This window comes from Indicator indicator, chromosome 1, assembly GCF_027791375.1.
Source record: "Indicator indicator isolate 239-I01 chromosome 1, UM_Iind_1.1, whole genome shotgun sequence".
Classification (NCBI taxonomy): Eukaryota; Metazoa; Chordata; class Aves; order Piciformes; family Indicatoridae; genus Indicator; species Indicator indicator.
In genome coordinates, this window is record NC_072010.1 from 56,140,518 (window position 1) to 56,160,267 (window position 19,750).

Genomic DNA, 19,750 nt, shown 5'->3' on the forward strand with positions numbered 1-19,750 from the left:
TTCCTCATCCACAAAAACACTTGGTGCTTAGCATTACAGGCTTATATTCTCTTGTAGAACCACAAACAATTCACCTCTGTCAACCACTATTGCCTTTGACGTATGACAATGAGGAACCCTTTCTTTCTTTCTTCTCCTTCCAGTTCTGACAGCAGCTCACCTTAGTTAAGAGCCTATTATATGATCTCCTGACTGTGCACTGAGGCAGTGCAGTGTCTTTATCTTCCAGGAAGGTTGTGATGCACAACCCTTTCTCATCTCTGGCCCTTTCTATTTTTCCACCACATGCTTCCATGAGGACAAGCAGATACGGCACAAGTGCAGATAACTCTGTGCAGCAGTTTTGTCATTTAGGACTCCAGATGTGTTTCTGAAGGCAAGGATTACAATAGCAGAGTGGCAAAGAACTCTGCATTACTACATGTTTGCCCACAAGTAGGACACAATCTGTTCCCATTAAAATCAAAGACAGTAATCATAAGTACAACTTTAACAAGAAAGTATCAAAATTTAAGCTACACTTGAAAGCACACTTGTCAGCCAGGATACTCTCTTTGCTTCTGGAGGCTAAATATTTTGTCAGACTATCTAATGTTGAAATGACTCTGAAGCATGAAAGATGAATTATTTTTGCAGCAAAGCACAAGAGTTTGAGGTACACAGTATGGGTAAGAGATTATTTTTAACACTTTTTTTTTAATTTCTTAATTGTTACAAGGATTATAGAGCTACTGTCCAAATGCCTCAGAATCAAAATCGAGACTCTGTAGAGTCTGTGGCGTTTGCTGGTTCATGAGAAAAAGCTACTTCCTTAGGTGGCTATGTATGAATTGTATTCTCTGCTTCTTGGCCAAGTACACTAAAGAATTAAAAAACACTTTTTGGTTTTTTTTAGTGCTGTACTTTCTACTGTCTCCTGACTCACAGAAAGTGTGCTCTTTTATTGTAAGAATCATTGGCAAGAGTCCATCTTCCTGCACAGCAAACTCCCTAAACTGCTCCAAGACACAACAATGGAATTTGGCAAAGCATTCTAGCTATGAAGGTGCTAAAAGCTGCACTTCTATGGGCTTATCATTCTTTCTTCAGTTAACTCATCCACAGCAGGATGATGTGAGACCTGGTCATAACCTTTGTTCTTACTTTTTGACGCCCAGGCAAACTACTAGTAAAGTTAATTTGCTCTACCCTTCAGAGTAATGGCAAGAAATAGCAATGCCACAATTTCTTAATACACAGGACACTTCTCACTAGCAGACACTTCTTCCTCTAATTATATTTAGCCAAAGATTATTTTAAGACAAAAGCTTTCTCTATTGTAAGGTTCAAGACAATTTACACGAACTGCTACTCTTGGAAACTATTTCACTATTAAGAGAAAAAGCTAAACCCTCCTGGGTGCATAACAATACAAATTGCTACACAGTCCATGAAAGAATGTTTATAACAGAATAAAAACACCTCATAGACACAAGCTTTTAGATGTCCAAGGCATTTTATCTACTAAAAAGTGGCATATTGTCAACATACATCTATTTATATACACACACATTAAGGGACACACAGCTGTAACTTAGTTTAAGCTCAAACCCAAAAACGACAAGGAAAAAACCATTTTGCTCACTTTCTTCATAAACAGAAATTCAAAGTTTCTATAGCTGTTTTACTACAGGCCAAAAGATTCACACTAATTTATTAAGGATTACTGCAATAACAGTTGACTGAAAGTTGTCTTTTCCAAGCATTCTGCAAGACATCAAATTAATGACATAATGAAAACACTCCAATACATTTTCATTATGTATAGCTTAAAAAAACTAAAATGCCTTCATGGTAAACAAGTACTAAATGTGACATTTAGTTCTTCAGCATTTTAAACAGTAGACCTTGTTAAACTTTACAACAACTTCTAATTTTAAAGTAAGAATTAGGCCCTTGCTCTCACCAGCAGAAAAACAATGAAAGAGAAAAATCATTTTTCTCCTTACCACTGCAATTCCTCTCCAAGCTTCTCTGAGGAATCTTCTGGCAGCACTTTATACATATCATCTTCTTCAAGCTTTCGTTTATGGCCAGTAATAAATAAGGGGTTCAACCACCTATTGAAATACAAATTGTTAATAAACAGATCAGGAGACCACAAGAGTAATTTCTTCACATATTAATTATTTTACCTTTTTTTTTCCCCCTTCTTCTTCCAAGTCATTTATCCACACATTTTACTGTAATTTTCTCTTGCCTATGAATTACATCTACATCAGTGGACAAGGAAAGGGCAATGGATGTCATTTATCTGGACTTCTGCAAGGCTTTTTACATGGTTCCCCAAAACACCCTTCTCTCTAATGGATGGACTGCTCAGTGGATAAGGAATTGGCTGGATGGTCACATCCAGAGGGTAGATCAACGGGTCAATGTCCATAATGGAGACAGGTGACAACTGGTATCCGTCATGGGTCCGTAATGGGACCAGTGCTGTCCAATACCTTCATCAGTTATATAGACAGTGGGATCAAGTGCACCCTCAGCAAGTTTGCAGATGACACCAAGACAAGGGGTGCAGTCAATATGCCAGAGGAACAGAATGTCATTCAGAGGGATCTAGGCAAGCTGGAGAAGTGGGCTGAGGTGAACCTCATGAAGTTCAACAAGGCCAAGTGCAAGGTCCTACATCTGCCTCAGGACACTCCTCATTACCAGTATTGGCTGGGGGAGGATGTGACAAGAGAGCGACTCTGCAGAAAAGGACTTAGCATATGCTGGTGGATGAGAAGATGGACATGATCCAACAATGAGCACTTGCAGACCAGAAGACCAATTGCACCCTGGGCTCCATCAAAAGATGAGTGGGCAACAGATCAAGAAAGGTGATTCTTCTGCTCTACTCTAGTCTGGTGAGACCACATCTGGATTACTGTGTCCAGCTCAGGGGCCCTCAAAACAAGAAGGACATGGACCTGATGGAGAAGGTCCAGAGGAGGCCAATGAAAATGATCAGAGGGCTGTGTACCTCTCCTATGAAGACAGGCTGAAAGAGTTGAGGTTGTTCAGGCTGGAGAGGAGAAGATTCCAGGACAAGCTTATAGCAGCCTTCCTGTACCTGCAGGGGCCCTACAAAAAAGCTGGGGAGGGACTTTTTACAAGGAGATGTAGCACTAGGACAAGGGGCAATGGTCTTAAACTAGTGAAGGGTAGATCTAGATTGGTGGTGTGGGTTTAAGACTGGATGTCTTAACCATAGAGAAGAAAAGTCCTCCAGAGACTAGACAGCCCAGGAAGTAGACACCAGAAAAATGAAATTGTTATTTCATCCCATCATTCCTGCATCTCCCCTGTATAAACAGACAGCACAGGCTATTCTGCCCTTTTTTCCTCTCTCTCTTCTCCCAGCACACCAAGATGTTATCTCTCTGGTATTTTCTTGGGGGAGTTAAGGCTTTTGGCCCGGCTAATTTTTACTGTGCCAATCACGCCTGGTGGAGGGTAAAAAAGGAGGTATGGGGGGGCACTGAGGTTTGACACTGAGACCTGGTTGGGGATATGTTTTGGAAGGTTTTTGGCCTAATTAAGTTGTTTTAAAGCCCAGGTCAAAGAATTGGGCTGAGGCTGAATGGGAATTTGGGTATTTTGTATATTTGTGTAAGTATTTCTATTTAACTTTCCAATTCTGTGTGAAGCGTTTTTATTTTATTCCTTTTGGGAGGGGTAAAACATCTTTCTGTCTGCTCTAAAACCAAGACAATTGCACATTATGAGGGTGGTTGCGAAGGCACATGGTGGACACCCCATCTCTGGAGACATTCGTCAGGCTTGATGGGGCTCTAACCAACATACATATTTGGGTATGTCCCTGCTTACTGCAGGGGAGTTGGACCAAATGACCTTTAAAGGTTACTTCCATCCCAGTGCATTCTATTCCATTACGCCGCTTTCCCAGGAAGCTTCACAGAGCAGTGCTAGACAGACTTATGAGAAAGAGACCTAATGTGACGTTACAGTAAATATTAGCAAGTTGTTGGCCCTAAAGGGCCTGAAGCACAAATAGGAAGGCTAATCAGCAGCACAGCTATTTAAAAGTGATCACACTTTGCCATAGTCTTCCTTTTCCTCTTTAGCCTTCATCACATTGGAGTTCGCAAGATACTTTTGCTGTTACCCATTAATTACAGTGCCAATCCATTTATCCATGAAACTTTTGTAAACAGAGTGGCTCTTTGAAACACAAGGATTAGAGTTCCAATTGCAGTGGATTTGGTGGTTTCAAGTGAGTTAGAAAGAAGGCAGCAAGACAAATGGCAGAGATGCATTTTTGTTTCATTATTCACTTAAACCAAACTATTTCTATTACACAGTTTGAAAAAAAAATATACTTCCATTCTGTAGCTGTGTTCTTCTGCAGCTGCATAAGCATGAAAACGTCGGTGAGTACAGGCAATACTCCACATCAGCTGGCACAGAGTCTAATTTTCTCACTGTATTTGTTACCCAATAAAAGATGTTACATCTACCTACAAATCTCACAGGAAACTAACTGAGTAAGATAAGATTTTCATTAATAGTTTCCAAGTCAAAAATCTCACTTGTGATCTCCCAGCAGGACAGTCAGAAAGTTGAGTTAATGTACTTCCTTCTCATTTTTCTGTCCTGGGCTGAGCCATACTGATTGCTCTAGTATTACTACAGAATCATCCTCTGAGGTCCACCAAGAATGCCACCCTTGCAATCAGAGTAACAAAGCTGGTCTACCCTTGTGCTATGATTCCTAACACTTTCTGAAGTCAGTCTCACTGTTGCCACCTCTTTCTCTGCTTCCATCTCACCTTCTCCTTACAACTACCTTTTCTCTGTAATCCTCCCTCTGACTCCAGATGCCTCTTGCTACATATCCACATCCATACTCCCCCCAAAATTCTTATTACTGTCCTTTCACACATGGGATCCCCAGCTTCTACTGGAAAAGCTTGGCCACTCAGACTCTCAACTCTGCAACACTTCATCTCTATTACTCTAGGCACCTTTGTCCAAAGAAAGCCAAACATTGAGCTGGGAGTACAAATACATTCCAGTTATACCAGTCATTTTTTGTAGCCCCACACTTGTGTCAGGCAGCAGAGCAAATCAACAATACACATCTGTCACAAGAAGAGGTGCAAACACTGGTATACTCTGGAAGTCATCATTTAAAAAATGCTCAAATCTGACAATAGATGCTGAAAGGAATACAAAAAGGTGCTGAAAAGATAAATACTAACAGCCACTAGAGCCTTCATATTACTAGAGCAATTGTCTGCTGCAGCAGAGCTGGTAAAACTCTGCCTGGACATTAGCATGAGTCAGATTTTCTTCTGTAGCCTGCAACAAACTTGAAGGTCCCTCACACTCATGAAATAAAAAAAAAAAAATAGAAAAAAAAATGGGGTGCACAAAGAATCATTTTATCAATCTTCCCAAAAGAAACAGGTACAAACAAGAACACAAGAGGTTTCACTTGAACTTAAGGAGAAACTTTTTTACTGTAAGAGTGATGAAGCACTGGAACAGGCTGTCCAGAGAGGTTGTAGAGTCTCTTGCTCTGAAGACTTTCAAAACCTGACTGGATGTCTTCCCACGCAACCTGATCCAGGTGGACCTGCATTAGCAGAGAGGCTGGAATAGATATCTCCAGAGGTCCCACCGACCCCTACTACTCTGTGATTCTAAGCCACCCCTATTTTACAAATAGGAAAGTATTTTCCATTTCCTAAAGCTGTTTATGCCCCATAGCACCTTACTCCCAGGCATCCAGACAGACAGTACAACTCTTCTTGGCCTTAAGGCAACTGTTTTCTTACAGTGTTTCCTTATATTTAAGGAAAATTAGCATTCCTTTAAATATGTATAAAAAACCAAAACTTAATCCAATTATTAAAATACTGACAGAGTTGTAAATAAAATTGTACTGCACATCAAAAGACACTTTTTGTAACTATCATGGCTATTCATTTACATGTGGAAAATACTAACTGCTGCTCAACTGACATTTTGACAAATATTAAAGATGTTCCACTGAAATGTAAAAAGTGGGTAAACGATTACTGCAAGAAGTGATCTTACCCTCATTTAGAAACAAACCAAAAGCACACTGTCACAATGTGTTGGGTTCAAAAAAAGAAATTATTGGCTAATAGCTCAATTAGTGAAGAGATTTTTAAAAGCTCGGTATTTTATGAGAGCACTTTGTAAACAAAGCTACTGCAGGTTTGTCAGAAAACACAATATTTTGTTAGATCAAATAAAACTGACAGGGAACAATAAGACTAGCTTTTATACACCTAAATTTTTCTTCAATCCTGAAACACAGGTCAAGGATATCCAAACAGTCTCAGCTGTTCTTCACAAAGCAGAGATGTATGGCAAAAAGCACAAAAGTAACCATGTTTTTCACGAGATATCTCTGAAACAGGCATGGCTTAGTGGGAACAGGGAAGTTAGGGAACTTGAAGTTTGCCACATAGTTTATCGCTACTGAATCCATGATACTTAGATTTCAGAAGAACTGTGGGTTTTGCCTCTTAGGCTTGTTTCCTAGTAATTTCTCAGCCAACGTGATCAGAGAAGCACTTTTTTTTGGAAAAAATACTCTTGCACCCATGGCCAGGTGTTTGTCTGATGTCAATTGCTTATGAAAGTTCATAGCTGTTGTTTAATTTGATGTTTAACTATTCCCTGACTTCACCAGCCCACTTTTTTAAAAAGCACCTGGAGCATCAGAGGAAATGTATTACTTTCCAGAATTACCTATATGCGAGAAATCCAAACTGGGATGGTTTACAATGACAGCATTTATTTATTCACAGCCACGACAGTGGTTATGAATACTCATTGACTAGCTTTGCATTTCTTGCTCAGGCATGTTACAATCAAATTTTCTACATGCTGCCTTATGAGAATTTTGTTGATTAGTTTATAGGGAGTAGAGGGGCAGGCAGAACCTTAGAAGGTGGGGCTTGGAGAGTTTCTTCAAAGACAAAACTTTAGAAAAGAGCTTTTTCACAGGCTCCATGGCACAACTGCATGTTACAAATGGAATTAATAGCGGTCTTCCTTCAGTACTTTAGCATGTTAGCACAGTGTTTGTGTGACTCATTCAAAGATTAAGTCTCTATCGGTAGAGTAGCATCTTTGATGCCTAACAGCCCTTTTTAAACTCTTGCAGTATGTTAAAGGCACAATTAGAAAGTACTTGTCAGACAACTCTGTTGCTTGGATTGTATGGTCAGATCGCATCAGGACCCAAATCATTGCCATAATTTTCCTATAGCTCATAACAAGATGAGCCTTAAAGACCAATCAAACCAGCTTCTGCCTGGTTTGACCCAATTAATCTGCTCCATTGAAACACTTCTTCTTTGGTCTCAGTTCTTGCTGTCAACCACAGGTAAAAGCAGACATGAGGCAAATAATCTCAAAGCCATTCAAGCAATTTCTGCCTGCTAAACTAGAGAGCTCTATTTGCTCCAGGACAGACAGTTACGGAAAGATCTACAGACTTCAGCTGAATTGTGGCCGATACCAAGTGTTCCTCCTCTTGGAGCAGTATTAGCCTAGAGTGTAGACCATAAGTAAGTCACAGGTCTCCTTTCTGACAGAGAAGAACAGAGAACCAAGTTCTTCTTCAGCACCTTTAGCATGAGAATTAGGATGAGGCAGTCCTTTCACTCCTACAGAAATGTTTACAAGGTTCCACTAGCTATTGCTGCCAAGGTCATGGAAACAAACATTGTTCTGACATTTAACAAGGAGCATAAATAGGATATATATTACAGAATCACAGACTGGCTGAGACTGGTTAGAAGAGACCTCTGGAGGTCATGTGGTCTAAACCTCTGCTCAAGCAAGACAATCCAGAGCCAGTTACCCAGGCTCTGGATGACCCAGGGCCATGTACAAACATCTTTTGAAGATCTCCAAGGAAGGAGACTTCGCCAGTGCTCAGTCACTCTCACAATGAAAAAGTGGTTCCTGATGTTCAGAGGGAACCTCCCATGCTTCAGGTTGTGCCCATTGCCTCTGGTCACTGGGGACCGCTGAGAAAAGCCTGGCTCCATTCACCTTGCACCCTCCCTTCAAGTATTTATATACATTGTCGACATCCTCCTGAGCCTTCTCTTTTCCCAGCTGAACATTGCCAACTCTCTCAGCCTTTCCTTGTAGGACAGATGCTCCAGTGCCACCTTCATCCTTGTGGCCCTTCACTGGACTCTCCCCAGTATGTATCTGTCTCCTGTACTGGAGAACCCAGAACTGGTCTCAGGACTCAAGGTGTGGTCTCACCAGTGCTGAATAGTGCTGTCTATTACTGGCATGTCAAAGAATGCATAGAGGATAACAAAAGACTCTCAAAAAATGTGTAAACATACAGTTCCACAAAATAAAATAACGTTTTTAATGTTACTCTGTAAAACTCCATTCCCTCACTTACACTTTTCAAAACATGGTAAAAAAACCACAACCAAACTACAGCAAGAACAATACTTCTGTTGAGGGGAACTGCTCTATCCTGATGTCAGTTCAATTCAGCACCACAGCCAACAGCAGCAGACACACACAATGCAATCGACTTACAAAGTAACTGGATGAAAGGCAACGGTCTCATGTTTGCAGGATTGCTGAAGTCATCTCACTTATCCTTTGGCCTTAAAATCTCAAAAAAACCTTATTGTTAATATACCCACCTCCACTGAGTTCTTACAGTCTATTGCATATCCCTTCTGGCCCCTCATCTCCACACCAATCAAGTACCATGAGGCAGAATTTTCAAATCTAGCAGCAGATGGAGATAATAGCACAGAATAAACACTGCCAAACATTTCAGGGTTTTCAGGCTATTAGTTCCAGTGACACCTAGCACAAATTCAGAGCTTCTCATATTTTTCCATAATTTTGAAAGCAGTAATATATTGCACTACAAGCTCTATGTAAACATTAACCACAACAAAATCAATCCAGAGTATGCAGGAAACTGTGGTAATTAATTTTGTGACTCATTTATTATAATGGACAACACGCAATGACTCAGCACAAGTCCACAGGTTACTGTCACGTTAGAGAAAAAAAAATGCATAGGAAGAAACAAAAATTTCAAAAATCAACTATTGTTGAGCTTTCTGCCCCAGAACATCAATCTTCAAGAGCTACTATTATGGAAGTCTTAATAATACATTAGCTTTTTACAAAAGCTTTAAGTTGTGTTACTGTAGTCTATACTTAAAGATCTTTAGAAGAAGGTTAATTCCTTCTCTTTTCAAACTTGAAATGACACTTAGTCCTTGCAGAACTTTTAGCCTAAGAATAAGGTCTTCTGTTTATCCATTGCATATTTTCAGTACACCAACACAGTTCAAGTTTCACCACCTTACTGGAGTATCTTGAACTTCACACTGGAAGGTCTACTTTCAGACAGAAAACTTAGCACATGTTCATACTCAATCATTAAAGCAAAAATTTCCACCAGGATGCCACACGCAGATTATGCCCTGTGGAATTCTCTACACTTACAGCAAAATTGAGACCAATCTATTTCACACAGCCTGCTCTTATTCCAGTCACACACTCCTAACAAGTAAACCAACCAAGCCCATCTCTTGCCTGCAGGCTCAGTTAAATTAAAGAGTGCTGTAAGAGCACTGTTAAAGACAGCTTGCAAGTAAAGGAATGGCTTACATAAAGAACATCCCTGAAACCTCAGCTTAGCCATAAAGGAAAACTACTTGTTAAGAGTGGTATGTCTCTTGTTAAAACAGAGATCACCTAACACTGATGTCTTCAAGGAAGGATTAGGGGAAAAAAAAAAAAAGAAAAAACAAACAGAAAAGTAGAATTTGTTATAACACAGAGACTGTGCAAGCTGTGTTATTCTTGAATTTTAAAAAAGCTAAAATAATAAACAAAATTAAAGATGACCTAAGGAAATGAAGCAAGCATATATAGACGATGATGTAAACTAGTCTTATCCCAAGGATGGACATAAAATGGACTCAGTAACAACCTACTGCCTGAAGAAAGAGGAGAAACATGACAAGGAAGAAAGATCATACCTCGTCCCTCATTTCTATATTTCCTTCTGAGGAAGCTGTTCAACTCAAAAACAGGAGCCTCCCTCAGTCATTGTCTTCTCTGTCCCCAAATACCTTCCTGTTTGCTAAAAATTCTGAGTAATCACTTGGTTCTTACACATCACCTCATTTCAGGCACTCAAAACACAGGGTTCACATGATACCTTAGCCCAAATTTTCACTAGCATGAACTATACTTAAAAATGCGAGTATCTGAAAGAATCCTGAGTACCTTCTGTTCTGCTGGGAATGTCTTTGTTCTATCAAGGCGATTAGCTGATCAAAGACATCAGTCTGGAAAGAAGCCCAGATATAGTCCCTGTTAGTGCCAGAATACTGATGTCACTAGGAATAAAGATTAAAAAATAAATTAGAAAAATCACTCTGTAACCTTGTACAAACCCAAGAGATAGCCAGCTGCAAATCAGTAACTCACTGCTCTGACCACAAATTGTTTTCCAGCTCTACAGCAGTACCTTGAGCACCGATAAAAAAGGAAAGTGATTCATTTCTGAATGAGCAGATACACAAGGACCAGAATATAAACATTCACTTCCTGCATTTCCCTACTCTTGGGCGCTGACATTACACACCCTGTAACATTACAACACAATTAGCCAGCCACAATTTACTTGGTTGTTCAGGAAAATGCCATTTTTACCAGCGGTTATTAGAACAACTCTACCAGGATTTTGGAAAGCCTCTAAGGTTGTCTGCAGAAAAAGCTATGAAAGACAAGTGTCGTCTTAGCCTTGTAAAGGAAGTGAGACCTCATGGGAAGGTCATCCCCTTCTTCACAGAGACAGAACACAATAGAATCAGGCTCTGCTATCAAAAAGGCAGGGTCACTATGCTATCAGAATAGTCATGCTACTCTGTTTCACACATGAAATAAAATTTCCTAAATGAGAAAGCTTTTAAATTGGGTTTGCTACCATCCCAAAAGAATTTCCTTTCATTGAAGGATGAAATACATTACAGACAGGTACATGAAGCTAATAGCAGTATCCAGCTCAACTGGTTCATTAACCCAGGAATGAGCCCTTCTCTATCTCTGGATTTTTATCATGTCCTGCTTGCAAATACTTTAAAAACTATCACTGCCATACCACAGAGCAGTCTTGTGGAGATTTTCAGAAACCCATGCAAATATTGTAATTTCTTCATGAACTGAGAAAGTTTGTCACAAAACATCAGCCAAAAAGCATTTGCATTACATTACAAAGCTGATACAAATAAAAAAACATGCCAAGATAAAATGATGTGTCTGTTGGGGCCCAGGAGGGACCCACAGGCTTCAGTTGCCCTGACCAGCCTCACAACAATTATACTACAGTTGGTCATTGACATATTACAGTACTTTCCCCTGCCAAGTGCAAAATTTTGCTCTCACCAGTTTCACAAAAGCCCTTGCTTCATCACTGGCCAAGTAAGAAAAAAGACTACGCAGACTACTTTTTTTCAGTCAGAAAAACCTTCTCCTTTTATCTGTCTTTATTTGTAATTATAGGCATAAGTAACTCCTGGATAATTTTACAGCACTTAGTCAAAGCTGCATCCTATGTATTCTCATCAACTAATTCCTTAAGGAGGTAGTTTACAAATTACATTTTCCCCACTCCTCTTAAGCCTTTAAGCACATTACAAGCATTGTCTGTTTACACTCAATGTCCAGTTATTTTTCAACAGTGGCACAGGAGAGTCTCTGTTTATTCAAATTCTTCCACAACACTAGGATTTCATCTCCTTAGGCTGCTTGGAAGCACTACTTCAACTATTAAGCTCCAAAATAACATGTATGTCTTTAATCATCTACTTTGAAGCTGGATTTTTGTAAAATAAATGGGGTTTCCTCACAGGATCTTTTGATTATAAATCACATGGGTTATCCTCTGTGGCTTACCTCAGGTTGCTACCTGCTTCATTGTACTGTTCATCACCCACCTTCACAACTTGAACCAGCAATGCAAATCCAACACTGCTATGCACTTGCTCTCAGTCCAGAGGAGCACAGCTGGGATGAGACATTCAGGCAGAAGGCTATACACTGACAGTCTCCAGTGATATTTCACAAGAATTTATAAAGATAACCCACAATAGCTTGCAGTTTATTTTTAAACTTGTCTTCATTTCACATGCTCACCCATCCTCTTCAATAAGCTGCCTATTCCCACTTCCCCTTACCAAGGCGGTCATCTATGATTAATAAAGTAAACAGAGTAAGTTCTGGTATTTCTTCAGATGCTTTTCAAATGGTGTTTTGGTTGCAACTTCCCTCCATGGTTAATGTGGCTTAAAGAGTAGATTTTCTCTTTGCTTACGGTAGGAAAAAATAGGAATACAATGAAATTACTTCAAAGCCATATTAACTCAAAAACACCCTTCAAACTTCCAGTTCCAAAGCCAGACTGTATTAACCTTTGATACGCTGCTTCATCTCATTTTCACAGCAGAGCGTACGCTGCTAGGTTGCCGAATATCTACTTTCAGATGCTGACAGTAACTCAATTGGTATTTGACTGCACTCACTGCAGGCTATTCTCATGCTGTTCATCTACCCTGCATTGATCAGGTATGAAAAATTGCTCTAACACACTTCCTGATATTTCAGATGGCAAGAAAAATAGTACAAACAGGGCAACAAAGGAGGAGGGGAAAAAAGTCTACTGCAGCAAACATTTTCTGCAAGGCCCAGAAGAAGGGAGTAAGGGAGTCTCTGGAATGCCACAAGCACATCAGTAAAGTATTGATACCAACGCCAGCATCCACACATGAAGAAGACTATCCAAGATACAAAAGATCTGATGTAAAGGTCTGAAGGTCATACCTTATAATGACGATAAATGTTAATACAAACCATGTATTGAAGTAGAGCCTAAGTAATTACACAGAGCAAAAGGAAGAGTTCTTCCATTTCACATAAAAGAACTAGTCATCCAAATAAGTTTCTAATCTCAGGTTAGTTACTACTGAAACATCTAAAAACTGTTTTATAGCTTACATACAAAAAGAAAAAACAACAACAAAAAAAGGCTAAAATCTTGAAACCACAGTTACACAGAAAGTCTAGTTGAGCATCATGGCCTCTGATTGCAATTTCCAAAAGAAAATAAAAATGCTAAAACCTAATGGTAGCAATTTCTGTATTAACTTCCTTTCTGACAAGCAATGGAAATAAGAATAAAAATCAACTATTAACACTTACAGGAGACTGGGTGTCAGAATACCCAAAAAAAAAAAAAAATATATCATTTGCCTTCTTAAGCTTCCACTCCTAAACTCTAATGGAGTTATCTCTCCTCTCCACTCCAAGTGCTGAAAATTTTTCTAGGAATGGAGGGAGAAACTAGCTTTGAATAATTTTTTTTAATTTAAAAAAAATAAAAAATAAACACAAACAAACAAAATGAACCAGCAGAACATGCTCCTGATTTTGAAGTTTTGCAGGAATTGTAATAGGGATCTTTTCTCTGATGAATGATACAGCATGCTTTATGTAGGCCTCAACAAGGCAAATAGCCTCAGTGTTTCACTACACCCAAACCACTTATCTAATTGTCTATCTAAGAACATATGTTTACTGTAGATAGCAAATGTTAACATCTGATAATTTACACACACTTGCTGTGGTTAATATAATCTATTTAGCACTCTTTACTCACATATTTTAACTTCACTAGCTCATAAACAATAAATTTCAAACTATTTTTTTTTCTGCATAATAAAGATATCTTGAAAAAACAAGCAAAACTTAAAAATGACTATAGGATATTAAATACCTCATAAATGAACAAACAAGGCATTATCTTTAAAACAACTCTTCTTTCAATGAGATAAACAAAACAAAAACAAGCAGGAACAAGTGCAATTTCATTCTCTGGGTACTGAAGATGTGTTTTCTGTTTATCTATCCTGAAGATGCTTTTGTATTTCCTCGGAGTTCCTTACAGTACCACTATCATCCTGCACCGGTAAGTCCATAAATTAATTAAAAATTAGTTACCTCAGAGATCTTTATAAAGTGGTTATCTGTTAGGAGTTCGCACCATCACCAATTTCAGGCATTGCCAGCAGGAATCCACTGGGTATCAGGCAAGATTCCAGGCAGATCTCAAAGCCTGATGCTGCTTGATATTTTCATTTGTTACTTTAAGCAAATGTCAAATCCTCAGAGGCAAGTCTCTATTCACTAATGCAGTAAGGAACATGGACCAGTTTTACCAGTGGCACTGCTAAACTACAACTGAAACTTCCAAGAAGCACAATTCTTTCCCTAACTTCTTTAAATGCATGAGACAAGGCAAGATGCACTTTTGAAGAGAGCCAAGTTACAGGACTAAAATACAGATGTTACTCAGGCTTACTTAGAAGTCCAACTAAATCTATCAGTGGCCCTTCCAGTTCTAAGATACGGGGAGTTGAAATGTGAAGTAAGAAAAGTGTGTACTTATTTACACCACTACAAGAGACGTGTGTGATCAGTGAAAATTTTATCCCTTATATGTTGTGGTGGTTTGGTTTTGCACCACTGTACAAATTGGAGTTTACTCCAAGGAGTCAATCACCACACTACTCAGAATTCAGAAATTAAATGAAATTATTATTTACAGAAGTAGGCTAAATGTAAGAGGCAATATGCATATACAAAAGGTGTATTTACATATATATATAAATCAACAACAGCACAACACCTCCCTGGACAACAGTCCAGATCCCCCTGGACAAAGCCTGGAGGGCTGTTACCAGCTAAAAAGTTATTCTCTCTCTCTCTCTCTCTCTCATCCTGCCACTGTTCTTTACCATAACCCAAACAGAAAACAGCAAGCCAAGCAATCAAGGTCAGAGGCAGAGACAGAGGGAAAGAAACAAGCAAGAGAGAACAAACAAATTGTGCTTCCAGACTATATAGAAACGCAGACCAATGAAATGGGATAAACAGATCTCTTATGTTCTATTCAGCCCCTTTGGAATGTCCATTCCCTGGACTCAAATTCTCAGGTAAAACCTATTTACAATGAAGACACTAGGGCACTAGCCCTAAACCTGTAACGTATGTCTAAGCTTACCTTGCTCAGTTCATGATTAAATCTGAAGCTAAAGATTTTTTTTATTTACTCCTCTCCCACTACACACCAAGTCAGAGCTCTGAAGCCTTACTGAGTTTGTCACTGTCCCTAAAGCACATGCTTAATAATCCAAGAACAGATGCCACCAGGTCATGATAAACCAGTTGTTTATTCCATGGAATTATAACTGTGCAGATGCCTTGGAGGAAGTTTTCAGCTCATGTTTTAATGCTGCTCTTGTAATTGCAATTGCCACATGTCAAGTGATAACGTAAAAAGGCATCTGGCCTCAGGATGCTGATAGTGTCCAGTCATCTCCAAAGGAGCCAAGAAGTTGTCACAGTGAGTCTGTAACAGGTAAGTAATTATTAGTATTATTAAAAGTAAATATACCAAATTTAGCAGGACTTTAATGTTTTTTACGTCTCTGAACAAAAACATCAGATACTTTTCCAGTGTGTTCCAGCTTGCCCTCCTTCTCATGTTATTAACAGGCCAGAAGTTAAATTTTTAAAAGACTGGATAATCATAGCCCATCTATGTAACTTTCCACTGAAGCAGAGTTGTGCATGAACAACAGAGTGAACGCAAATTCAACTGCCATGTAGCTAGAAAATGCTGTAAGTATAGAAAAATACACAAAAAATACACCTGCTGCATTCATAAATACTCTGTGTACAGTTATTAATTTGATAATCTCCAGGCTGCCTCCCAGCTGAAAAACTGTGAAAAGTGCTATTTTCAACTGCAAAGTACAGAGTATAAAAGACTTTTTAAATTGAAAATACTTTCTACAAGGAAATAGCTGTTTAAAGATAAAAAAAATTGGACTGAATTCTCTCTTTCTTGGTTGGACCTAAAAAGGAAAGCAAATCCTCCTATGCATCCTTCAGAGCACTCATTCTCACCAGCAAGCTGTGCCAGCAATTAAAGAAAAAACAAACAAATAAAACCAAAAACTAACAACAAAATATAGAGGCAGTAAATCACAAATACATACAAATGCTGCTAACTCTACTAACTGCTGTACTACCAGCCAGAGCCTACAGAAATTTGGTGAGCATAGGAACTTGTGACTCTGAAGGTCAATAGCTGCAATAGTATCCAGAACATCCAGAACAACAATTTGGGTTTTGATAATCCTATGTTAACAAAGATAATTCACTGAGAGATGCAAAACAAAACAGTTTGCAGCTGCCTTCATCTTCATACTTCTGTCATAAATATTTTTTTCTCATAACATCCAGACTATAATTACACAAGGTATACACTGTAAAAATAACATTCACACACAGATGCTCCTCTTTCCCATGAACATACTACTAGAGTGTTTAATGTTCATCAAGCTCATACTTGTCAAAGTCACAACCTGAAAGCAAGAAGACAAGCTTTGAACAATGGGAGAAGAATGTGTCTTCAGCCTACACACTCATTATCTTAGTTTTATAATTCAATAAAAACATGACTTCTTTTCTCCTGGGAGTTTGATCCTGTTTCTGCCAGGCAGCAATTTCAGCTTTAATTCTGCACCACTAGCAACAAATGAGAGGATGCATCCTTACAATTGGCAAAATTCTACTTTTTCAGCAAAATAAAAACTAAATAAAAATAAGAAAGACCTTTGTCCAGCTACCTGTAATGACCTACTTTCTATCCTCATTGACAACAAGCAGTCAACACCTGGGATTTAGAGAGCAGAGCAGGCACACTTGAACAACTGCATCATGGTGGTTGCCACTAGTCCCAAGACAGCTCTCCTGTAGCATTGTTTTTACAGTTCTCCAGCTGAAAAGCTCCAGAACTTCTTGTGTGAGACAGCAGTTAAGTGGAGCAGTGCTGAAGCAGTACTCGCACATATGCCTGTCAACTGCTATAAGCTTTGCAGGAAGGAAGAACAACTCTTAAAACACAATGCGCCATGAAGGGTGTTTTAATACTTTCTTGATTTCATGTAAAATGGTATTATCTTGCAGAAAAGTGACAGCCCTTGATGCTTACTCAGTTCAAGATACTGCAGATATTTCACTAAGAAAAAACTAATGCTTTCTGACTAGCAAATAATAAGGATATACTGCTATTTTTCATTATCACCTGCAGCACAGGTAAGAAAGAGACTTTAGAAGACTTCTGTGAATTATTATGCCTATAAAACCCTCAAAAACAGTCTACAGGCAACTTCTAAAGCCTTTCACACCCTACCAAACCCTTTTTGAAAGCACAAGCCCTACAGTTGTACACTACCATCTGACTGGAAAGCAGTCGATCTCTGGACTTTCAGGAGGTCTGTCAACCCAGAAGCACAGAGTTTCACTTACTCTGCCCTTGCACAACTGAGGAACTACAAATGTGTTTGGGGTAAAAAGAACTGTTCAAATGCTTGCCTAAAACTTGGGAAATGTAAGGTACCTCAATGTTGCTGTTGAACACTTCACTGCAATACATGGAAATTGATACAAAAGGCCTAAAAAAAGGGTGATAGCAGCAGTCAGAAAACTATCTCCAAGCACTGCGCACTTCCTTTTTTCACGTTTAGCCAGGCTGGCTTTGGCAGAACTGCCAGTACCACCACAAGACCTACGCAAGGGAAAGGGAACAGAGCAGAAGAGGTCCTGGAATGCTAGGTGGTTCCTTTCATTCTGTCTGAATCTCCCAAGCTGTTTCCCACATGGGCATCTCAGTGTAAAAGAAAAAATTACAAGTCAGAAAGCCATACACAAGGAGTTCTGCACAACACACAACCTTCTCCTTTTTTTCTCCTCTTTCTTTTTGCAGAGAGTGCTTCTGAGAAAATATCCTTGACTGAAAATTGGTTTAGATAAAATATGTCAGGACTTTTAAAATCCCCCTACCTTCCAAAAGGGATTTCTGCACCTGCTCAGAGTTGCTAATAGGATCAAAGACTTTTTCACTTGTGTTTCAGAGGCTTCCAAAAAGAGAGCCTTGCACATGCTGTGCCCTCTCTTCCTTCCCCCTCTTTCATCACAGAATATCGCACGTGTCCTCTGGCTCAGGCTACGGAAGGCAAATTGGAGCAAGCACTACCTCTGTAACTGCTTTCTTCCAAAAGAAATCTGCTAAGACAGAAAAGTTCTCTCACTTTGCACATCTTTTCCTATTAAACCTCAAAACAACTAAGCTGTTGAACAATAATTCTTCACTGTTTTGAGTAATTACCTATATCCACATTAACAGAACAAGCACTAACTCTGGACTGGTAGTCATTTGGTCCCTTAGGTTCGTGGTGACAACGTAATATCCCCCGTTTCTCTGCGGGACACTGTAAGCTCCCTAGCATCAAGGCAGCCGACTGCAGCTGAAGCATGGTTGACAACAGCTGGCTGCTGGCCCAGCCATCCCTTACACCGGGAAGTCCCAAGCAGCTACGCGGTTCAGAAACCTCTTCGCCCACGGAGGGGGAAAGCCCCACGCCGAAAGCGAGATTAGCAAGCTTTGCCGAGATGAGCAATACCTGGCCGCGATCCGTTATGCAAACGGGGAAGCAGAAAAATGCCGGGTAGCAGGTCTGCATCCGGCCCCGGGACGAAGGACCAAAAGAGAGGAGGGAGAAGACGCTCCCGCCCTCCACGCAGCTGCCGACGGAATCAAACGTGTGCTCCAAGGGGCAACAGGGCTGCGCTCTCAGCCGCCCGCCCGGCTGAGAGCTGCCCTGACCGAGGCCGGCAGGCCGCCGACTGGGCTGTGCCCAGACCGCGGCCGGGGATTACCGCCTGGTACGGGCCGCCGGATTCACCTCAAGAGACCTCGCTCCGCTTCGCCGTACTCCCCGCAGCCACCTGCGTGCGAGGGGCTGCCCCGGCCAGCAGGGCTGATATGCCGGACCCGCTGGGGCGGCAGATCGGGGCCGAGCCGCGGGTGCTAAGTCACTGCCGGCAGCCAACGGAGGAGCTCGGGCAGCGACAGCCGCCGCCTCCCATCCCCCACACACACCCCAGCCCGCCGCCGAGGAGCTCGGACTCTCCTGGGTACCGCATTGAAGTGGGAGCCGGGCAGCCCCTTAGCCGGGGCTCAGCATCCCCCCAAACACCGCTGGCCGAGTCTCGCAGCTGAGCGGCCAGGCGCGGAGACCGGCGTTAAGCACCGGCGCGGCCGCACCTCGCAGCGGCGCCGCTACCCTCCCCCCCCCGCCCTCGCACGAGCACTCACCAGAAGAAAAGCCGGGAGCAGAAGTTGGCATCCTCCAGCGGGTTGGGCTTCTCCTCACGGGGCACTGCTTCCATGCCGCCCGCCACGCCGCGCCAACCCACCCGCTCGGCGGCGGCCAGGGCACAAGACCAAAGTCAACTCACCACCGCGGCAGCCACGGCCGCTTTACCGCCGGCCGGCGCTGTTTCCGGGAAAGCCGGCACCCCCCGCCTTGTCCCGCCCAACCGCCGCAGGACGCCTCCTGCCGGCACGACTTCTCGCGGCGCCCGCCCCAGCGCGGAGGCTGAGCTGAAGCGTTGGGGCAGCCGCGCAGCCCGCGCTGGGGTGGGGTCTGCACCTCCCCCGGCATGGCCGAGAGCCGCCGCGCTGCACTGCTGTTATTTCTCTGCGGTGTGAGAATCACCTGATGGTTGAGTTCGACAGGGA

At 41.1% G+C, this 19,750-nt stretch overlaps 1 protein-coding gene across 2 annotated transcripts in view; it reads right to left on the reverse strand.

Moving 5' to 3' along the window:
* ABCC4 (ATP binding cassette subfamily C member 4) overlaps positions 1–19,398 on the reverse strand; it is a 153,652-nt gene extending 134,254 nt beyond the window's left edge. For both annotated transcript variants that reach the window (XM_054383749.1, XM_054383741.1), the window contains exons 1-2: positions 19,325–19,398; positions 1,989–2,099 (exon numbers count right to left, since the gene is read on the reverse strand). In XM_054383749.1, coding sequence (XP_054239724.1) covers positions 1,989–2,099; positions 19,325–19,398 — 185 coding nt within the window. The remainder of the gene's footprint in view (positions 1–1,988; positions 2,100–19,324) is intronic.
* Positions 19,399–19,750: the final 352 nt, after the last annotated feature.